Here is a 19,482-nt window from a genome sequence, read left to right on the forward strand (position 1 = left end):
TTCGGGTTTATCTATATTCTTTCAGAAGGAATTGGCTTATCTCCCAGAAGTCCAGACTTTTGTAAAGGGAGTGTGGCTCATCCAACCTCCTTTTGTGCCTCCAGTGGCACCGTGGGACCTTAACGTGGTGTTACAGTTCCTTAAATCACACTGATTTGAACCTCTTCAAACAGTTGAATTGAAGTTTCTCACTTGGAAAGTGGTCATGGTATTGGCCTTGGCATCTGCAAGGCGGGTATCCGAATTGGCGGCTTTGTCTTACAAGAGCCCCTATCTGATTTTCCATGCGGATAGAGCAGAGTTGAGGACTCGTCCTCATTTTTTGCCTAAGGTGATTTCGTCATTTCATATGAACCAACCTATTGTGGTGCCTGTGGCTACGGGTGCCTTGGAGGATTCCAAGTCCCTTGATGTAGTCAGGGCCTTACAGATTTATATCACCAGAACGGGTAGGGTTAGGAAAACAGAAGCACTGTTTGTCCTGTATGCAGCCAACAAGGTTGGCGCTCCTGCGTCTAAACAGACTATTGCTCGCTGGATCTGTAACACGATTCCGCAGGCTCATTCTACGGCTGGATTGCCGGTTCCAAAATTCGGTTAATACCCATTCCACTAGGAAGTTGGGCTCTTCTTGGGCGTCTGCCCCAGGCTTCTTGGCTTTACAGCTTTGCCGAGCTACTACTTGGTCGGGTTCAAACGCTTTTGCAAGATTCTACAAGTTTGATACCCCGGCTGATGAGGACCTCATGTTTGCTCAATCGGTGCTGCAGAGTCATCCGCACTCTCCCGCCCGGTCTGGAGCTTTGGTATAATCCCCATGGTCCTTACGGAGTCCCCAGCATCCTCTAGGACAGGGGTGGGGAACTTTTTTTCTACCGAGGGCCATTTGGATATTTATAAAATCCTTCGGGGGCCTTACAAAAATTCTCAACTTAAAAAATTACCCTGGCCCCCAGCAGGTCTGCCCCATAGAGGTACTGTGCGCGTGCGCCTCCGGCGCGCGCGACAAAAAAATGGGTGTTGCCAGTTAAAATGGGACGTCATACACATATGCCCCCAATAGTGCAGTGCCAGATCCACAATTGCCCCCACAGTGCCAGGTATACAAATGCCCCTCACAGTGCCAGGTATACAAATGCCCCCACAGTGCCAAGTATACAAATGCCCCTCCCAGTGCCAGGTATACAAATGCCCCCACAGTGCCAGGTATACAGATGCCCCCACAGTGCCAGGTATACAGATGCCCCCACAGTGCCAGGTATACAGATGCCCCCACAGTGCCAGGTATACAGATGCCCCCACAGTGCCAGGTATACAGATGCCCCCACAGTGCCAGGTATACAGATGCCCCCACAGTGCCAGGTATACAGATGCCCCCACAGTGCCAGGTATACAGATGCCCCCACAGTGCCAGGTATACAGATGCCCCCACAGTGCCAGGTATACAGATGCCCCCACAGTGCCAGGTATACAGATGCCCCCACAGTGCCAGGTATACAGATGCCCCCACAGTGCCAGGTATACAGATGCCCCCACAGTGCCAGGTATACAGATGCCCCCACAGTGCCAGGTATACAGATGCCCCCCCCACAGTGCCAGGTATACAAATGCCCCCCCCCACAGTGCCAGGTATACAAATGCCCCCCCCCACAGTGCCAGGTATACAAATGCCCCCCCCCCCCACAGTGCCAGGTATACAAATGCCCCCCCCACAGTGCCAGGTATACAAATGCCCCCCCCCCCCACAGTGCCAGGTATACAAATGCCCCCCCCCCCCCCCCCCCCACAGTGCCAGGTATACAAATGCCCCCCCCCCACAGTGCCAGGTATACAAATGCCCCCCCCCACAGTGCCAGGTATACAAATGCCCCCCCCCCACAGTGCCAGGTATACAAATGCCCCCCCCCACAGTGCCAGGTATACAAATGCCCCCCCCCCACAGTGCCAGGTATACAAATGCCCCCCCCCACAGTGCCAGGTATACAAATGCCCCCCCCCCCCACAGTGCCAGGTATACAAATGCCCCCCCCCCCACAGTGCCAGGTATACAAATGCCCCCCCCCCACAGTGCCAGGTATACAAATGCCCCCCCACAGTGCCAGGTATACAGATGCCCCCCCACAGTGCCAGGTATACTGATTCCCCCCCCCCCCCCACAGTGCCAGGTATACAGATGCCCCCCCCCCACAGTGCCTTCCCCCCCCTTCCGTGCTACTTGCCACTCCTTTCGGCGGGACACGGAGGAGAGCGCGGCTATGTTGGGCGGCGGCGTGCAGAATTGGAAACCAGCCGCCGGTTCGAGAGCCAATCAGAGCTCGCGGACCGGCAGCCGCGGCTCCTGATTGGCTGCCGGTCCGCGAGCTCTGATTGGCTCACGAACCGGCGGCTGGTTTCAAGTTCTACACGCCGTCGCCGCGCTCTCCTCCCTCTTTCCTGACACTGACAGCTGAGACACGCTACCGCCGGACTGAGCGGCGGCGTGTCTCACTTGGAGAAGCGGGTGGGCCGGAGCAAACGGGACATTTGCCTGCTGGCATCTAGAATTAATGCAATGTCCATTTCTGCCAGGAGAGTATTATGGACTCGGCAGTGGACAGGTGATGCTGATTCTAAAAAACACATGGAGGTTTTGCCTTATAAGGGGGAGGAATTATTTGGGGACGGTCTCTCGGACCTCGTATCCACAGCAACTGCTGGGAAGTCGACTTTTTTACCTCAGGTTCCCTCACAGCCTAAGAAAGCACCGTATTATCAAATGCAGTCCTTTCGGCCTCAGAAAGGCAAGCGGGTCAGAGGAGCATCCTTTCTGGCCAGAGGCAAGGGTAGAGGAATGAAGCTGCACCAGGCAGCCAGTTCCCAGGAACAAAAATCCTCCCCTGCTTCCACTAAGTCCACCGCATGACGTTGGGGCTCCACAGGCGGAGCCAGGTGCGGTGGTGGCGCGTCTCCGAAACTTCAGCAACCAGTGGGGTTCGCTCACAAGTGGATCTATGGGCTGTACAAATTGTATCTCAGGGATACAAGCTGGAGTTCGAGGCGACTCCCCCTCGCCGTTACCTCAAATCAGCCTTGCCAGCTGCTCCCAGGGAAAGGGAGGTAGTACTGGCGGCAATTCACAAGCTGTACCTCCAGCAGATGATAATCAAGGTCCCCCTCCTTCAACAGGGCAGGGGTTACTATTCCACAATGTTTGTGGTACCGAAACCGGACGGTTCGGTGAGACCCATCCTGAATTTAAAAATCCTTGAACACTTATATAAAGAAGTTCAAGTTCAAAATGGAATCGCTCAGGGCGGTTATTGCAAGCCTGGAAGAGGGGGATTTTATGGTTTCGCTGGACATCAAGGATGCTTACTTGCATGTCCCCATTTTCCCACCTCACCAGGAGTACCTCAGGTTTGTGGTACAGAACTGTCATTACCAATTCCAGACGTTGCCGTTTGGTCTCTCCACGGCTCCGAGAATATTTACCAAGGTAATGGCTGAAATGATACTCCTTCGAAGAAAGGGAGTTATAATTATCCCGTACTTGGACGATCTCCTCATAAAGGCGAGGTCCAAAGAGCAGTTGTTGGTCAGCGTAGCACTCTCTCGGGAAGTGTTGCAACAGCACGGCTGGATTCTGAATATCCCAAAGTCGCAGCTGATTCCTACGACGCGTCTGCTTTTCCTGGGACTGATTCTGCACACAGAACAGAAGAAGGTGTTTCTCCCGGAGGAGAAGGCCCAGGAATTGTCATATCTGGTCAGGGACCTCCTGAAACCAATACAGGTGTCGGTGCATCACTGCACGCGAGTCCTGGGAAAGATGGTGGCTTCTTACGAAGCAATTCCCTTCGGCAGGTTCCATGCATGAATCTTTCAGTGGGATCTGTTGGACAAATGGTCCGGATCGCATCTTCAGATGCATCGGTTGATTACCCTGTCCCCAAGGGCCAGGGTGTCTCTGCTGTGGTGGCTGCAGAGTGCTCATCTTCTCGAGGGACGCAGGTTCGGCATACAGGACTAGATCCTGGTGACCACGGATGCAAGCCTCCGAGGATGGGGGGCAGTCACTCAGGGAAGAAACTTCCAAGGACAGTGGTCAAGTCTGGAGACTTCTCTACACATAAATATATTGGAACTAAGGGCCATCTACAACGCCCTGAGTCAAGCAGAGCCCCTGCTTCAAAACCAATCTGTACTGATTCAGTCAGACAACATCATGGCGGTCGCCCATGTAAACCGCCAGGGCGGCACAAGAAGCAGGATGGCAATGGTAGAAGCCACAAGGATTCTTCGATGGGCGGAGAAACACGTGCTAGCACTGTCAGCAGTGTTCATTCCAGGAGTGGACAACTGGGAAGCAGACTTCCTCAGCAGGCACGACCTCCACCCGGGAGAGTGGGGGACTTCATCAAGAAGTCTTCACACAGATTGTAAATCGTTGGGAACTGCCACAGGTGGACATGATGGCGTCCCGCCTCAACAAAAAGCTAAAGAAATATTGCGCCAGGTCACGGGACCCTCAGGCGATAGCTGTGGACGCACTAGTGACACCGTGGGTGTACCAGTCGGTTTGTGTTCCCTCCTCTTCCTCTCATACCCAAGGTACTGAGGATAGTAAGAAAGAGAGGAGTAAGAACTATACTCATCGTTCCGGATTGGCCAAGAAGAACTTGGTACCCAGAACTACAAGAAATGATTTTAGCAAAAAAAGATAAATCTGCACAGGATGTAACAATTTCAGTTCAGTAAATTTAGAAGTATTGTCATTAAACCAACATAAATGCCTACTTTAATAATAACTTCAGCAAATGGTTGGTGGTGCTCTAGAAAAATAGTTATGACAACTATAAAACAACAGGTATGGTCCTTAGAAGAAGGAAAATGATGATGATGATGAAGTTTTCAAGATACGTAGTAAAGAACTAACACTCAGACTAAAAGACAGAGGATACAGTATGCGATCCATCAAAAAAGCCAAAAACAACATAACCCAGACCACAAGAGAAAATGTAATCTTCAATACAACAACCAAAAAACGTAAGGAAGAGTCCCACATCATAAGATTTGTGGGGGACTTCTGCAAAGAATGGAGGGAGATCAAGTCAATTCTACAAAGGCACTGGCACTTTGTACTCTCTGACGAAGATCTGGCCAAAAAATTAAATACTAAAATTGAACTCAGTTGGCGGCGATCACCCAATCTAAAGGACCTTTTAGTCAGCAGCCACTTCTTACAACAACCACCACGTGGGCCATTAATCAAAGGAAGCTACTCCTGTGGTAACTGTAAGATCTGCCAACACGTGGTCAACATACAAGAACTGGTGGACAAATACGGCGATAAGATAACAATTCGTGATTTTTTCAACTGCAAAAGTAAGAACGTTGTTTATTGTATCTCCTGCCCATGCGGTCTGAGATATGTAGGAATGACTACTCGCATGCTGAAGATCAGAACTCTTGAACATATGAGTAATATCAGGAATGCTGCCAAACACCAACTAAGAATGCAACAACTAACAACCATTGCAAAGCACTTCCTAACTCATCATTCGAGCTCAGCCCAAGATCTCAAAGTATACGGTCTTGAGCAAATTAAACCAGGAATCTGAGGTGGAGACATTACACGAATGCTCCTCAGAAAGGAGAGTGAATGGACCTTTAAATTAGACACTTTGACTCCAAAGGGTCTAAATGAACATCTCAATTTCGGTGTCTTTTTGTAAAGATGTCCTCCCTATGGGGCACAACTCATCCTGCCCAATATAACTTCTTATTTGCACTCCCTCTAAATATGTCTATTCCCTCACTTCCCACAAATTACGCTTGTTCTTTTTCACTCTGTACATTCTAGTTCATCCCTCTCCCTAGTTTTCTCAACCCAGTTTTCACCTATCACGTCATTATCATCTTTTTAACCTATACTTTCACGTCATACCCTTCACTCACACTCCTATCCTCTCACATTCATACTGACATACACAAGGGCATTTTCATACTCACAACCACAATCACCGCCCTTATACTCACCCGCTGACTAGGTCTCCTCCTTTCGGCCCCCCCTTTCCTCATCATCTTTTTCTCTTCCCCTTCCCCATCATCCCAGAATCTCCCTCCTCCTTCTTTCCTTTCTTTTCCTTCTTTCCCCCCTTTCCCCCCCCCCCAACCCCCAAACGCCCGCTGCCCCCCCGCCTCCCCTTTTCTCAGTCCCATTCCACGTTCAACATCACCCCCTCACTTTCTCCCGTCATCCTCACTCAAAATCACCACATCCTCACTAAACCACTGCAATTAAGCCTTAACCTTGCACCTGACCAACTTTAACCCTAACAGAATTTCCCCCACACTCCTCACTCCTTTTAACATTCCAATTTCCTTTCCACATATTCTCCCAATTTCCTCCCTATGCTTTCCTCCCCCTATACATCACACCCACAATACTCCCACAATTAACACAAACTACTCTTTTCTGCCTCTGACAACTGATAATCAATAGCCTTGTCATCACAACCCGGTTTCTCATAACTCACAGTGGTCTGATCACCCCTCTACACTTACTGCATGACTCTTTAAATTCATTTATATTTAATTATTAATTCTTTATATTTATTTATTTTTAATTTTTTAATTTTTTTTTTATATTTATTTTTAGTTACCCTTGCAATTTTTTCCAATATCGTTCGTATTATTGATATATTATTTTAAATTAATTAATTTTATTTTATTTATCCTGTTTCCATTATGTTATACAAAAAGGCCTTTAATCCAGTTTTTATGTCCTCTCCCCTCTCTTTTCTCTCCAAACCTAAATCAAATTAATACAAGAATAAGCTGAGTCCCATTATACTCCTAATGATATCTTTCAGTCTGCTACGATTCACTTTTCTCTAATGTCCTAAGTGGATGCTGGGGACTCCGTAAGGACCATGGGGAATAGCGGCTCCGCAGGAGACTGGGCACATCTAAAGAAAGCTTTAGGACTATCTGGTGTGCACTGGCTCCTCCCCCCATGACCCTCCTCCAAGCCTCAGTTAGATCTCTGTGCCCGAACGAGAAGGGTGCACACTAGGGGCTCTCCTGAGCTTCTTAGTGAAAGTTTTAGTTTAGGTTTTTTATTTTCAGTGAGACCTGCTGGCAACAGGCTCACTGCATCGAGGGACTAAGGGGAGAAGAAGCGAACTCACCTGCGTGCAGAGTGGATTGGGCTTCTTAGGCTACTGGACATTAGCTCCAGAGGGACAATCACAGGCCCAGCTTGGATGGGTCCCAGAGCCGCGCCGCTGGCCCCCTTACAGAGCCAGAAGAGGTCCGGAAAATCGGCGGCAGAAGACGTCCTGTCTTCAACAAGGTAGCGCACAGCACTGCAGCTGTGCGCCATTGCTCTCAGCACACTTCACACTTCTGTCACTGAGGGTGCAGGGCGCTGGGGGGGGGCGCCCTGAGACGCAATAAAAACACCTTGGATGGCAAAAAAAAATGCATCACATATAGCTCCTGGGCTATATGGATGCATTTAACCCCTGCCAGAATACATAGAAAAACGGGAGATAAGGCCGCCGATAAGGGGGCGGAGCCTATCTCCTCAGCACACTGGCGCCATTTTCCCTCACAGCTCCGTTGGAGGGAAGCTCCCTGGCTCTCCCCTGCAGTCACTACACTACAGAAAGGGTTAAAAAAGAGAGGGGGGCACTAATTAGGCGCAGTATTAACTATACAGCAGCTATAAGGGGAAAAACACTTATATAATGTTATCCCTGTATATATATAGCGCTCTGGTGTGTGCTGGCAAACTCTCCCTCTGTCTCCCCAAAGGGCTAGTGGGGTCCTGTCCTCTATCAGAGCATTCCCTGTGTGTGTGCTGTATGTCGGTACTTTTGTGTCGACATGTATGAGGAGAAAAATGATGTGGAGACCCCCTAGGGGGTCGACACCTGAGTGGATGAACTGTTGGAAGGACAGTGACAGTGTCAGCTCTGTATAAAAGACAGTGGTTGACATGAGACAGCCGGCTACTCAGCTTGTGCCTGTCCAGACGTCTCATAGGCCGTCAGGGGCACTAAAGCGCCCGTTACCTCAGATGGCAGATATAGACGCCGACACGGATACTGACTCCAGTGTCGACGGTGAAGAGACAAATGTGACTTCCAGTAGGGCCACACGTTACATGATTGAGGCAATGTAAAATGTTTTACACATTTCTGATAATACGAGTACCACCAAAAAGGGGTATTATGTTCGGTGAGGAAAAACTACCTGTAGTTTTCCTGAATCTGAGAAATTAAATGAGGTGTGTGATGATGCGTGGGTTTCCCCCGATAACAACTGATAATTTCTAAAATGTTATTGGCATTATATCCTTTCCCGCCAGAGGTTAGGGTGCGTTGGGAAACACCCCCTAGGGTGGATAAAGCGCTCACACGCTTGTAAGGGCTCTACCTTTGCCTGAGATGGCCGCCCTTAAGGATCCTGCTGATAGAAAGCAGGAGGGTATCCTAAAAGGTATTTACACACATACTGGTGTTATACTGCGACCAGCAATCGCCTCAGCCTGGATGTGCAGTGCTGGGTTGGCGTGGTCGGATTCCCTGACTGAAAATATTGATACCCTAGATAGGGACAGTATATTTTTGCCTATAGAGCATTTAAAAGATGCATTTCTATATATGCGTGATGCACAGCGGAATATTTGCCGACTGGCATCAAGTCTAAGTGCGTTGTCCATTTCTACCAGTAGAGGGTTATGGACACGTCAGTGGTCAGGTGATGCGTATTCCAAACGGCATTTGGAAGTATTGCTTTATTAAGGGGAGGAGTTATTTGGGGTCGGTCTTTCAGACCTGGTGGCCACGGCAACAGCTGGAAATTCCACGTTTGTACCCCAGGTCGCCTCTCAACATGAGAAGACGCCGTATTATCAGGCGCAGTCTTTTCGTGGACAAGCGGGCAAAAGGTTCCTCATTTCTGCCCCATGACAGAGGGAGAGGAAAAAGGCTGCAGAAATCAGCCAGTTCCCAGGAACAGAAACCCTCTCCCGCCTCTGCCAAGCCCTCAGTATACGCTGGGGCTTTACAAGCAGAATCAGGCACGGTGGGGGGCCCGTCTCAATGAATTTCAGCGCGCAGTGGGCTCACTCGCAAGTAGACCCCTGGATCCTTCAGGTGATATCTCAGGGGTACAAATTAGAATTCGAGACGTCTCCCCCTCGCCGTTTCCTAAAGTCGGCTTTACCGATGTCTCCTTCTGACAGGGAGACAGTTTTGGAAGCCATTCACAAGCTGTATTCCCAGCAGGTGATAATCAAGATACCCCTCCTGCAACAGGGAACGGGGTATTATTCCACACTGTTGTGGTACCGAAGCCGGACGGCTCGGTGAGACCGATTCTAAATCTAAAATCTTTGAACACTTAAATACAGAGGTTCAAATTCAAGATTGAGTCACTCAGAGCAGTGATTGCGAACCTGGAAGAAGGGGACTACATGATGTCTCGGGACATCAAGGATGCTTGCCTTCATGTCAAAATTTACCCTTCTCACCAAGGGTACCTCAGGTTTATGGTACAGAACTGTCACTATCAGTTCAGACGCTGCCGTAGGGATGGTCCACGGCACCCCGGGTCTTTACCAAGGTAATGGCCGAAATGATGATATTCCTTCGAAGGAAGGGAATTTTAGTTATCCCTTACTTGGACAATTCCCTGATAAGGGTAAGATCCAGGGAACAGTTGGAGGTCGGTGTAGCACTATCTCAGGTAGTGTTGCGGCAGCACGATTGGATTCTCAATATTCCAAAATCGCACCTGGTTCCGACGACGTGTCTTCTGTTCCTAGGGATGATCCTGGACACAGTCCAGAAAAAGGTGTTTCTCCCGGAGGAGAAAGCCAGGGAGTTATCCGAGCTAGTCAGGAACCTCCTAAAACCGAGCCAAGTCTCAGTACATCAATGCACAAGGGTTCTGGGTAAAATGGTGGCTTCCTACGAAGCAATCCCATTCGGCAGATTCCACGCAAGAACTTTCCAGTGGGACCTGCTGGACAAATGGTCCGGGTCGCATCTTCAGATGCATCAGCGGATAACCCTGTCACCAAGGACAAGGGTGTCCCTCCTGTGGTGGTTGCAGAGTGCTCATCTTCTAGAGGGCCGCAGATTAGGCATTCAGGACTGGGTCCTGGTGACCACGGATGCCAGCCTGCGAGGCTGGGGAGCATCACACAGGGAAGGAATATCCAGGGCTTATGGTCAAGCCTGGAGACATCACTTCACATAAATATCCTGAAGCTAAGGGACATTTACAATGCTCTAAGCTTAGCAAGACCTCTGCTTCAAGGTCAGCCGGTGTTGATCCAGTCGGACAACATCACGGCAGTCACCCACGTAAACAGACAGGGTGGCACAAGAAGCAGGAGGGCAATGGCAGAAGCTGCAAGGATTCTTCGCTGGGCGGAAAATCATGTGATAGCACTGTCAGCAGTATTCATTCCGGGAGTGGACAACTGGGAAGCAGACTTCCTCAGCACGACCTCCACCCGGGAGAGTGGGGACTTCACCCAGAAGTCTTCCACATGATTAAAAACTCGACAGGTATTGCGCCAGGTACAGGGACCCTCAGCCAATAAGCTGTAGACGCTCTGGTAACACCGTGGGTGTACCAGTCAGGGTATGTGTTCCCTCCTCTGCCTCTCATACCAAAGGTACTGAGATTGATAAGATGGAGAGGAGTAAGCACTATATTCGTGGGTCCGGATTGGCCAAGAAGGACTTGGTAACCGGAACTTCAAGAGATGCTCACGGAGGATCCGTGGCCTCTACCTCTAAGAAGGGACCTGCTCCAGCAAGGACCCTGTCTGTTCCAAGACTTACCGCGGCTGCGTTTGACGGCATGGCGGTTGAACGCCGGATCCTGAAGGAAAAAAGGCATTCCGGATGAAGTCATCCCTATCCTGATCAAAGCCAGGAAGGATGTAACCGCAAAAACATTATCACCGCAATTGGCGAAAATATGTTGCGTGGTGCGAGGCCAGTAAGGCCCGACGGAGGAAATTCAACTGGGTCGATTCCTACATTTCCTGCAAACAGGAGTGTCTATGGGCCTGAAATTGGGGTCCATTAAGGTTCAAATTTCGGCCCTGTCAATTTTCTTCCAAAAAGAACTAGCTTCAGTCCCTGAAGTTCAGACGTTTGTAAAAGGGGTACTGCATATACAGCCTCCTTTTGTGCCTCCAGTGGCACTTTGGGATCTCAATGTAGTTTTGGGTTCCAAAAGTCACATTGGTTTGAACCACTTAAATCTGTGGAGTTAAAATATCTCACATGAAAAGTGGTCATGCTGTTGGCCCTGGCCTGGGCCAGGCGCGTGTCAGAATTGGCGGCTTTATCCTGAAAAAGCCCTTATCTGATTTTCCATTCGGACAGGGCGGAATTGAGGACTCGTCCTCAGTTTCTCCCCAAGGTGGTTTCAGCGTTTCACCTGAACCAACCTATTTGTGGTGCCTGCGGCTACTAGGGACTTGGAGGCCTCCAAGTTGCTAGACGTTGTCAGGGCCCTGAAAATATATGTTTCCAGGACGGCTGGAGTCAGGAAATCTGACTCGCTGTTTATCCTGTATGCACCCAACAAGCTGGGTGCTCCTGCTTCTAAGCAGACTATTGCTCGTTGGATTTGTAGTACAATTCAGCTTGCACATTCTGTGGCAGGCCTGCCACAGCCAAAAATCTGTAAATGCCCACTCCACAAGGAAGGTGGGCTCATCTTGGGCGGCTGCCCGAGGGGTCTCGGCTTTACAACTTTGCCGAGCAGCTACTTGGTCAGGAGCAAATACGTTTGTAAAATTCTACAAAATTGATATCCTGGCTGAGGAGGACCTGGAGTTCTCTCATTTGGTGCTGCAGAGTCATCCGCACTCTCCCGCCCGTTTGGGAGCTTTGGTATAATCCCCATGGTCCTTACGGAGTCCCCAGCATCCACTTAGGACGTTAGGGAAAATAAGAATTTACTTACCGATAATTCTATTTCTCATAGTCCGTAGTGGATGCTGGGCGCCCATCCCAAGTGCGGATTGTCTGCAATACTTGTACATAGTTATTGTTACAAAAATCGGGTTATTATTGTTGTGAGCCATCTTTCAGAGGCTCCTCTGTTATCATGCTGTTAACTGGGTTCAGATCACAGGTTATACGGTGTGATTGGTGTGGCTGGTATGAGTCTTACCCGGGATTCAAAATCCTTCCTTATTGTGTACGCTCGTCCGGGCACAGTATCCTAACTGAGGCTTGGAGGAGGGTCATGGGGGGAGGAGCCAGTGCACACCAGATAGTCCTAAAGCTTTCTTTAGATGTGCCCAGTCTCCTGCGGAGCCGCTATTCCCCATGGTCCTTACGGAGTCCCCAGCATCCACTACGGACTATGAGAAATAGAATTATCGGTAAGTAAATTCTTATTTTTTACTTAAGTGACCCAATTTAGACCATCACAAACAGGTGCTTTTCATACTCTCATTATTAATCAATTAATGTGTACATAAATATCGGCAGCGGGGAACTCTGAGAGCAGGCGATCATGTGATCAAGCTCTCGGAGCGAAACGCGCGTCACTTCCGGTCCCGGCGTCCGAACTTCCGGTCGTGCGGACCGCGGCCGCCGGCTTATTATTGTGGAGATTACAAAACCCTCTTGTTGCTTGGGCTGTTTTTGTAGCATAATTGCAATAGACTTTCCATCTATTTTGCCATTGGGCACCATAAAGTCGTAATTTTTTCCTACCATACATGCTCCAATCAATAGGGTTATTATCATATTTAAGACATATTTGTTACTGTTCTTATTATTGTGGAGATTACAAAACCCTCTTGTTGCTTGGGCTGTTTTTGTAGCTTAATTGCCATAGACTTTCCATCTATTTTGCCATTGGGCACCATAAAGTCCTCCCACCGCTCAGGCTGTTTTGAGAGCACAATTGTAGAGAGGTTATTTTTTGTTAACATTAATTGTAAGATCCCAGCAACAGCATCCATTTATTCTGTGATTGATCCTGGGTCCCAAAATAATCGGTAAACGCCGCACCTAGGAGACAAACTTACCTACGGTCAGACCGCACTGAGTATGCCCAAACTCGTCTGATCTTGGAAGCCAAGCACTGCAGGGCCTGGTCAGTACCTGGATGGGGAACCACCAGGGAATACTAGGTACCGTAGGTATTTTACTCTCCAACAATTATAGCAATTTGGGACCCACTATCAACCGGATCTCAGACTAATAACAATTGTCAGATCACATTGGAGTCGAGGCAGTGACCTCATTTATACAAATTCCTGATTACAGAGGATGTATGTGAATTATCTCTATGGATGAGGATTTTTTCATTTTAATTTTCGCTCACCTATTATTTGTTCGCCTATAATAGGTACATTGGTACTGGCTAACACTCATGCTCTTTAATTATTGATGCCAGCTCTCGCCCCTTTTTCTTAAAAGTATAGATCAATAAAAGTTATTTTTTTAATAAATTTCATCATATCAATAATTTTTTCAAGTGTGCCTAGGAAAAGGCCTATAGTTTCTTTTTTTGGTCCTTTTCCTTCTTCTAAGGACCATACCTGTTGTCTACAAGAAATGATCTCAGAGGACCCATGGCCTCTGCCTCTCAGACAGGACCTGTTACAGCAGGGGCCCTGTCTGTTCCAAGACTTACCGCGACTGCGTTTGACGGCATGGCGGTTGAACGCCGGATCCTAGCGGAAAAGGGCATTCCGGATGAAGTTATTCCTACGCTGATAAAGGCTAGGAAAGACGTGACCGCAAAACATTATCACCGTATATGGCGAAAATATGTTGCTTGGTGTGAGGCCAGGAAGGCCCCTACAGAGGAATTCCAGCTGGGTCGATTCCTGCACTTCCTACAGTCAGGAGTGACTATGGGCCTAAAATTAGGATCCATAAAGGTCCAGATTTCGGCCCTATCTATTTTCTTTCAAAAAGAACTGGCTTCACTGCCTGAAGTTCAGACGTTTGTTAAGGGAGTGCTGCATATTCAGCCCCCTTTTGTGCCTCCAGTGGCACCTTGGGATCTTAACGTTGTGTTGGATTTCCTGAAATCACACTGGTTTGAGCCACTTAAGACCGTGGAGCTAAAGTATCTCACGTGGAAGGTGGTCATGCTGTTGGCCTTGGCTTCGGCTAGGCGTGTGTCAGAATTGGCGGCTTTGTCATGTAAAAGCCCGTATCTGATCTTCCATATGGACAGGGCAGAATTGAGGATTCGTCCCCAATTTCTCCCAAAGGTGGTATCAGCGTTTAATTTGAACCAACCTATTGTGGTGCCTGCGGCTACTCGGGACTTGGAGGCTTCCAAGTTGCTGGACGTAGTCAGGGCTTTGAAAATCTATGTAGCCAGGACGGCTGGAGTCAGGAAAACTGACTTGCTGTTTATCCTGCATGCACCCAACAAACTGGGTGCTCCGGCTTCAAAGCAAACTATTGCGCGCTGGATCTGTAACATGATTCAGCAAGCTCATTCTGCGGCAGGGTTACCGCATCCTAAATCAGTAAAAGCCCATTCCACAAGGAAGGTGGGCTCTTCTTGGGCGGCTGCCCGAGGGGTCTCGGCTTTACAGCTTTGCCGAGCTGCTACTTGGTCGGGTTCAAACACATTTGCTAAGTTCTACAAGTTTGATACCCTGGCTGAGGAGGACCTTGCCTTTGCTCATTCGGTGCTGCAGAGTCATCCGCACTCTCCCGCCCGTTTGGGAGCTTTGGTATAATCCTCATGGTCCTTACGGAGTTCCCAGCATCCACTAGGACGTCAGAGAAAATAAGAATTTACTCACCGGTAATTCTATTTCTCGTAGTCCGTAGTGGATGCTGGGCGCCCGTCCCAAGTGCGGACTCTCTGCAATACATGTATATAGTTATTGCTTAACTAAAGGGTTATTGTTATGAGCCATCTGTTACTGAGGCTCAGTTGTTGTTCATACTGTTAACTGGGTATGGTTATCACAAGTTGTACAGTGTGATTGGTGTGGCTGGTATGAGTCTTACCCTGGATTCCAAATCCTTTCCTTGTTGTGTCAGCTCTTCCGGGCACAGTTTCCTTAACTGAGGTCTGGAGGAGGGGCATAGAGGGAGCAGCCAGTGCACACCAGATAGTACCTAATCTTTCTTTTAGAGTGCCCAGTCTCCTGCGGAGCCCGTCTATTCCCCATGGTCCTTACGGAGTTCCCAGCATCCACTACGGACTACGAAAAATAGAATTACCGGTGAGTAAATTCTTATTTTTTTTAAAGCGGCAATCATTTTCAACGCAAACCACCCTAGTATTGCTTTGTAAATGATTGCTCCTTTAAAAATTTTAATTTCCTGCCGAGAACCCGGACCTCCGGTAAACTCAGACCCTATTACCCAAATGTGTGTGTGTTATGCGTGCTGTGAATCGTCTGGAATTCCGAGTGCTGCGGGGAACAGACTGTATTGTGCTATCAGTGACCGACCTTCACACAGGAGAGGAATTCCCCAGTTGGACACCAGCCTAGGTGGTTACCAGTCGTCATAATCCGTGGACACCTGCAGCAGCCCTGTCCTTGCTGCAAAAAAAAAAATGCATCTGCATTCCAGGCAACTCTGCAAAGCCCGCAATTCCATCAGCACACCCTCACGGGCCACTGCCTACTATAAGACGCGTCCTTACTGTCCAGTTATGCCGCTTCAGTTGCAAGTGGAGAGCAACTAAAATGCTTATGTCTCTGCTTACCCATACTGGCATAGCCTTAGTTCCAGAATGCACCCCGTGCAACAACACTTGAGTGATGGCTGCCTCCGTGCCTCCAGCACTGCTTCAGTACCTTAATACGTGGTTATGTTTGTGGATGATCAGCTTGTTTCCCCCATGCTCATATCACAGTGTGATGGGTATTACAGCGCCCTGGTTTGTTTAGATGTACATCTAGCCTTTGTGAATTGTAATGAGAGATCTCAATATTTCTTTCTTTTTCCCCCCAAAGGATTGGAGCAGTTTGTCATTTTATCTAGAAAACTTCCCAGCCCTCACCTCTATGATGTGGTTGAGGGTTATCTTAAAATATCCGTGGAGTGCGTCGAAATTCTGAAACTTTTAGATGGCGAGAGACGTCCTGATAGTGAGGTGAGGATACCGTATGGTAAAAATAACTTTCATAGAAGATATCACATTGGAGCGGGATCCGGATTGAAAGTCGACAGTAACTAGGTCGACAATGTCTAGGTCGACCACTATTGGTCGACAGTAACTAGGTCGACAGGGTCTTTGGGTCGACATGTTCTAGGTCGACAGGTCAAAAGGTCGACATGAGTTTTTCACAATTTTTTTCTTTTTTTGAACCTTTTCATACTTAACGATCCACGTGGACTACGATTGGAACGGTAATCTGTGCCGAGCGAAGGCACCATGCCCGAAGCATGGCGAGCGAAGCGGTGCACTAATTTGGGGTTCCCGGTCACTCTACGAAGAAAACGACACCAAAATAACATTAAAAACTCATGTCGACCTTTTGACCTGTCGACCTAGAACATGTCGACCTAAAGACCCTGTCGACCTAGTTACTGTCGACCAATAGTGGTCGACCTAGACATTGTCGACCTAGTTACTGTCGACTTTCAATACCACACCCCATTGGATCCATCTGCAACAAATGTATTAACTTATTGTTTAGTGTTTTTTAATTTATTACTTTTTTTCCCTTTTTTTACTTCTTTAGTGAAAGTTTATATTATGCTGTTCTTTTAACTGTTATTTCCTTCTTATTAGACCATCCTCATTTTCCAAGCTTTGGAAGCCATTTTGCTGCGGACGGCCAGTGACTTGTCGCATCTCAGTGTAGCTGGGGTCAACATAGTTAAGAAAATGTTGGATACACACATGAAGTTAATCTATGCATCGGTCTATTCCGAGACTCACAGGTAGGTACAAATACATATATATATTTTTTTTTATATGATCAGATGATTGGTGACTTTCCTTGTATTATAATGTCAGTACTGGGGGTCTGGAGAGGCATGCTGATGCTTGTAGTTCCTCTTGTAGCTTGGATAGGCACCTGCTCTAGTTCCCTTGGTCTAGAAGAAAAATATTAGCTTTTTGAATTAAATTAGCTTTTTTTTTTTTTTTTTTTATCCTGCACAGGGTGTCCAGAATCTGCTTCAATTTACTGTCCGCGATGGTGACACAAGGGCAAGACTGTGCTAGAAGTGTGTTTAGCCATTTTGATTTCAATAACAAGTTCCTACCGGGGTTGTTGAAAAAGAGAGATAAACAGGTAAGAAAGGACTGAAGAATAAAACATGAAATCAGTTACTTATATAAAGGCGGAAAAGAGAATAAGATAATGATGTATTGTCTGAGGACCTGGAGTTATGGACAGAGCAGGGCTAAGCCTTCAGGGGGGCACTTTAGGGGGGGGAAGCAGTGGTTATCACACAGTAACCTCTTCTCAGAGCTTTGCCGCTGGCTGCCAGTTGAGAACTCCTCGCACTCTCCATCACACCGCCCATTCTGTCCCCGAGGGTGGGGAGCACCCATATGCAGGATTGTGTGGGAATGGGGACGGTCCCACTGCGCAGCTCATCTCCTTAGCTCCGCTCCTGCCTCGGTGCCTCCTATGGATTAGAAGCAATGTGATTAGGCAGTATGGATAAAACAGGAACTTCAGAAGACTGCAATGTGAATGTCTGGTGCAGGGGGATGGGCCCTGAGAGAGTGGATCTTGTGGCATGTGCCTCCGACTCTAGTTACGAACCATTAGCCTTAAGTGCACCTGTAATATACAAAGCCTTCCTTTATATCAGACCCACTGTTCTCCAGTGTGTTTCACCAGTAACCTACAAACCAGCGCTTCAGACGTGTTGCTGATCCTTATAGGCTGCGTTATTATGAATGTTTGTCAGGCCCACAAAGTGGCTATAAACATAAGTGCAGATCATTTGTTTCAGGTCCTCACAATTTTGCTTTTGGGAACCTTCTGTACAGAGTCATAATGTTTTGTTAGGTGGTTACTTAGGGGGATTCAAGGGTAAGGTCATAATAGGCTGATTCATCAACATCCACTTTGTCATGTACTGTAACTGGTCTTCAGGAAAGTAAAACAAAGTGTGACCCTGACAGACGCCAGTGTCACCTCACAGAGAGGAAAATAATCCTTCTCCGAAGGTGAAAATTTGTATAAATTTCCTAGATCAACCTCCCCAATACTGTACTCCGGTATTTATAGCTAAATATATCATTTCTTGTAAGAAGGGCCTAGGTCCAGCTTAGTGAATTTGTCCTCACCTGCCCAAGTTGGCAAGGAATTCCACATCCTTACTGCTCTTACAGTAAAGAATCCCTTCCTATTTTGATACCTTCTTTCTTCCAGTCAGTGTAATTATGTGGTGGGGTACAAAGTGTGTAAGCCCCTTGGCCGCCCTCCCCCTTCATGGCTGGAAGTACAGCTGACAACTTATCACTTCTTCCTCTGCAGGGTAGACCAGATGTCCGCTTGGCATGTATCCAGTTTGCACTTTCTTTCCTGATTTGTGGAGATAATACCACCATCACTCAGGTTCTGGAGCTTAAAGGTCAGTGTCTAACGTCAGTACTTGTTTATGTATGAGAATGAAACCAAATTATAGAAATGTCCATATGTTAATAAATACGAATAATAAGAGTACAGGGAATTGGCCTCTGCGTTTCTGGCTTTATTATTTTCTCTTTGGGTTTATAATGTCACTTATCCGTGGTGTTGTCTTTGCAGATTTTTTCGGGGTGATATTCAGCACTGGACTGAAAGAGGACCGCATCTCTACAATAAACCTCTTGCTGTCCCTGCTGCAAACCAAGGTGATGTCACTGGTGCAGTTCATCAGCCCGCACAGCATTACAAATACATTCTACGTGCTTAATATAATATCAAGATAGCAAATCATACCTGCTAAAGTCATTTACAGTAACCTTATCTGTTTCAGACAATAAATCACATTATTCTCAAGTTTACTTTTCAAGTCCAAAAGACTAGAGTGAAAATAATTTACTAGGTGATTCAGCGCGCCCTACGGGCGCTCTTCACACCGTCGCAAGGGGCTACGCCCCTTTGGGCTGAGGGATGGTGGAGGGGGCAGGAGGTGTTGGGCTTGTTGGAGTTGTGGGTGTGTGTGGCAGGGGGATTGGGGAGGGTATGTCCGAGGCTGCCATAGGTGGTGGAGTTCCACATGGGGTGTGTGGGTGGATGGTGAAGGGTATGGGGGGCTTTGTAGTGTTCATGGGAGGGGTGGAGAGTAGGGTAGGGGGAGGTTGATGGTTTCGTGTGAGCTAAAGGGGTGGTGTATTAGCATAAGCTGTGTGCCTAGGTGGGGAGGGGGGGGTGCGCTGCTGCTGGCTCGAATGTAAGCCACATATATTTGTGTGGTTGATGGTGGTGAGGGCTGCAGGTGGTTGGGGAGGGTGTTGGTTGAAGGTTGCGCTGGGTGATGCTGGAGTGGCGAGTGGCCTGTCGCC

The 19,482-nt window shown here is 48.0% G+C and overlaps 1 protein-coding gene and 1 pseudogene across 1 annotated transcript in view; both read left to right on the top strand.

Moving 5' to 3' along the window:
- The window catches only part of URB1 (URB1 ribosome biogenesis homolog), a 219,669-nt gene that overhangs the window by 16,251 nt on the left and 183,936 nt on the right, over positions 1-19,482 (top strand). Inside the window, exons 2-6 of the mRNA XM_063956398.1 lie at positions 15,980-16,119; positions 16,762-16,913; positions 17,137-17,269; positions 18,470-18,566; positions 18,743-18,828. Of these exons, the coding sequence (XP_063812468.1) occupies positions 15,980-16,119; positions 16,762-16,913; positions 17,137-17,269; positions 18,470-18,566; positions 18,743-18,828 (608 nt within the window). The remainder of the gene's footprint in view (positions 1-15,979; positions 16,120-16,761; positions 16,914-17,136; positions 17,270-18,469; positions 18,567-18,742; positions 18,829-19,482) is intronic.
- On the top strand, positions 13,062-13,180 carry LOC135051358 (5S ribosomal RNA; annotated as a pseudogene).

Source organism: Pseudophryne corroboree, chromosome 2 (genome assembly GCF_028390025.1).
Source record: "Pseudophryne corroboree isolate aPseCor3 chromosome 2, aPseCor3.hap2, whole genome shotgun sequence".
Classification (NCBI taxonomy): domain Eukaryota; kingdom Metazoa; phylum Chordata; class Amphibia; order Anura; family Myobatrachidae; genus Pseudophryne; species Pseudophryne corroboree.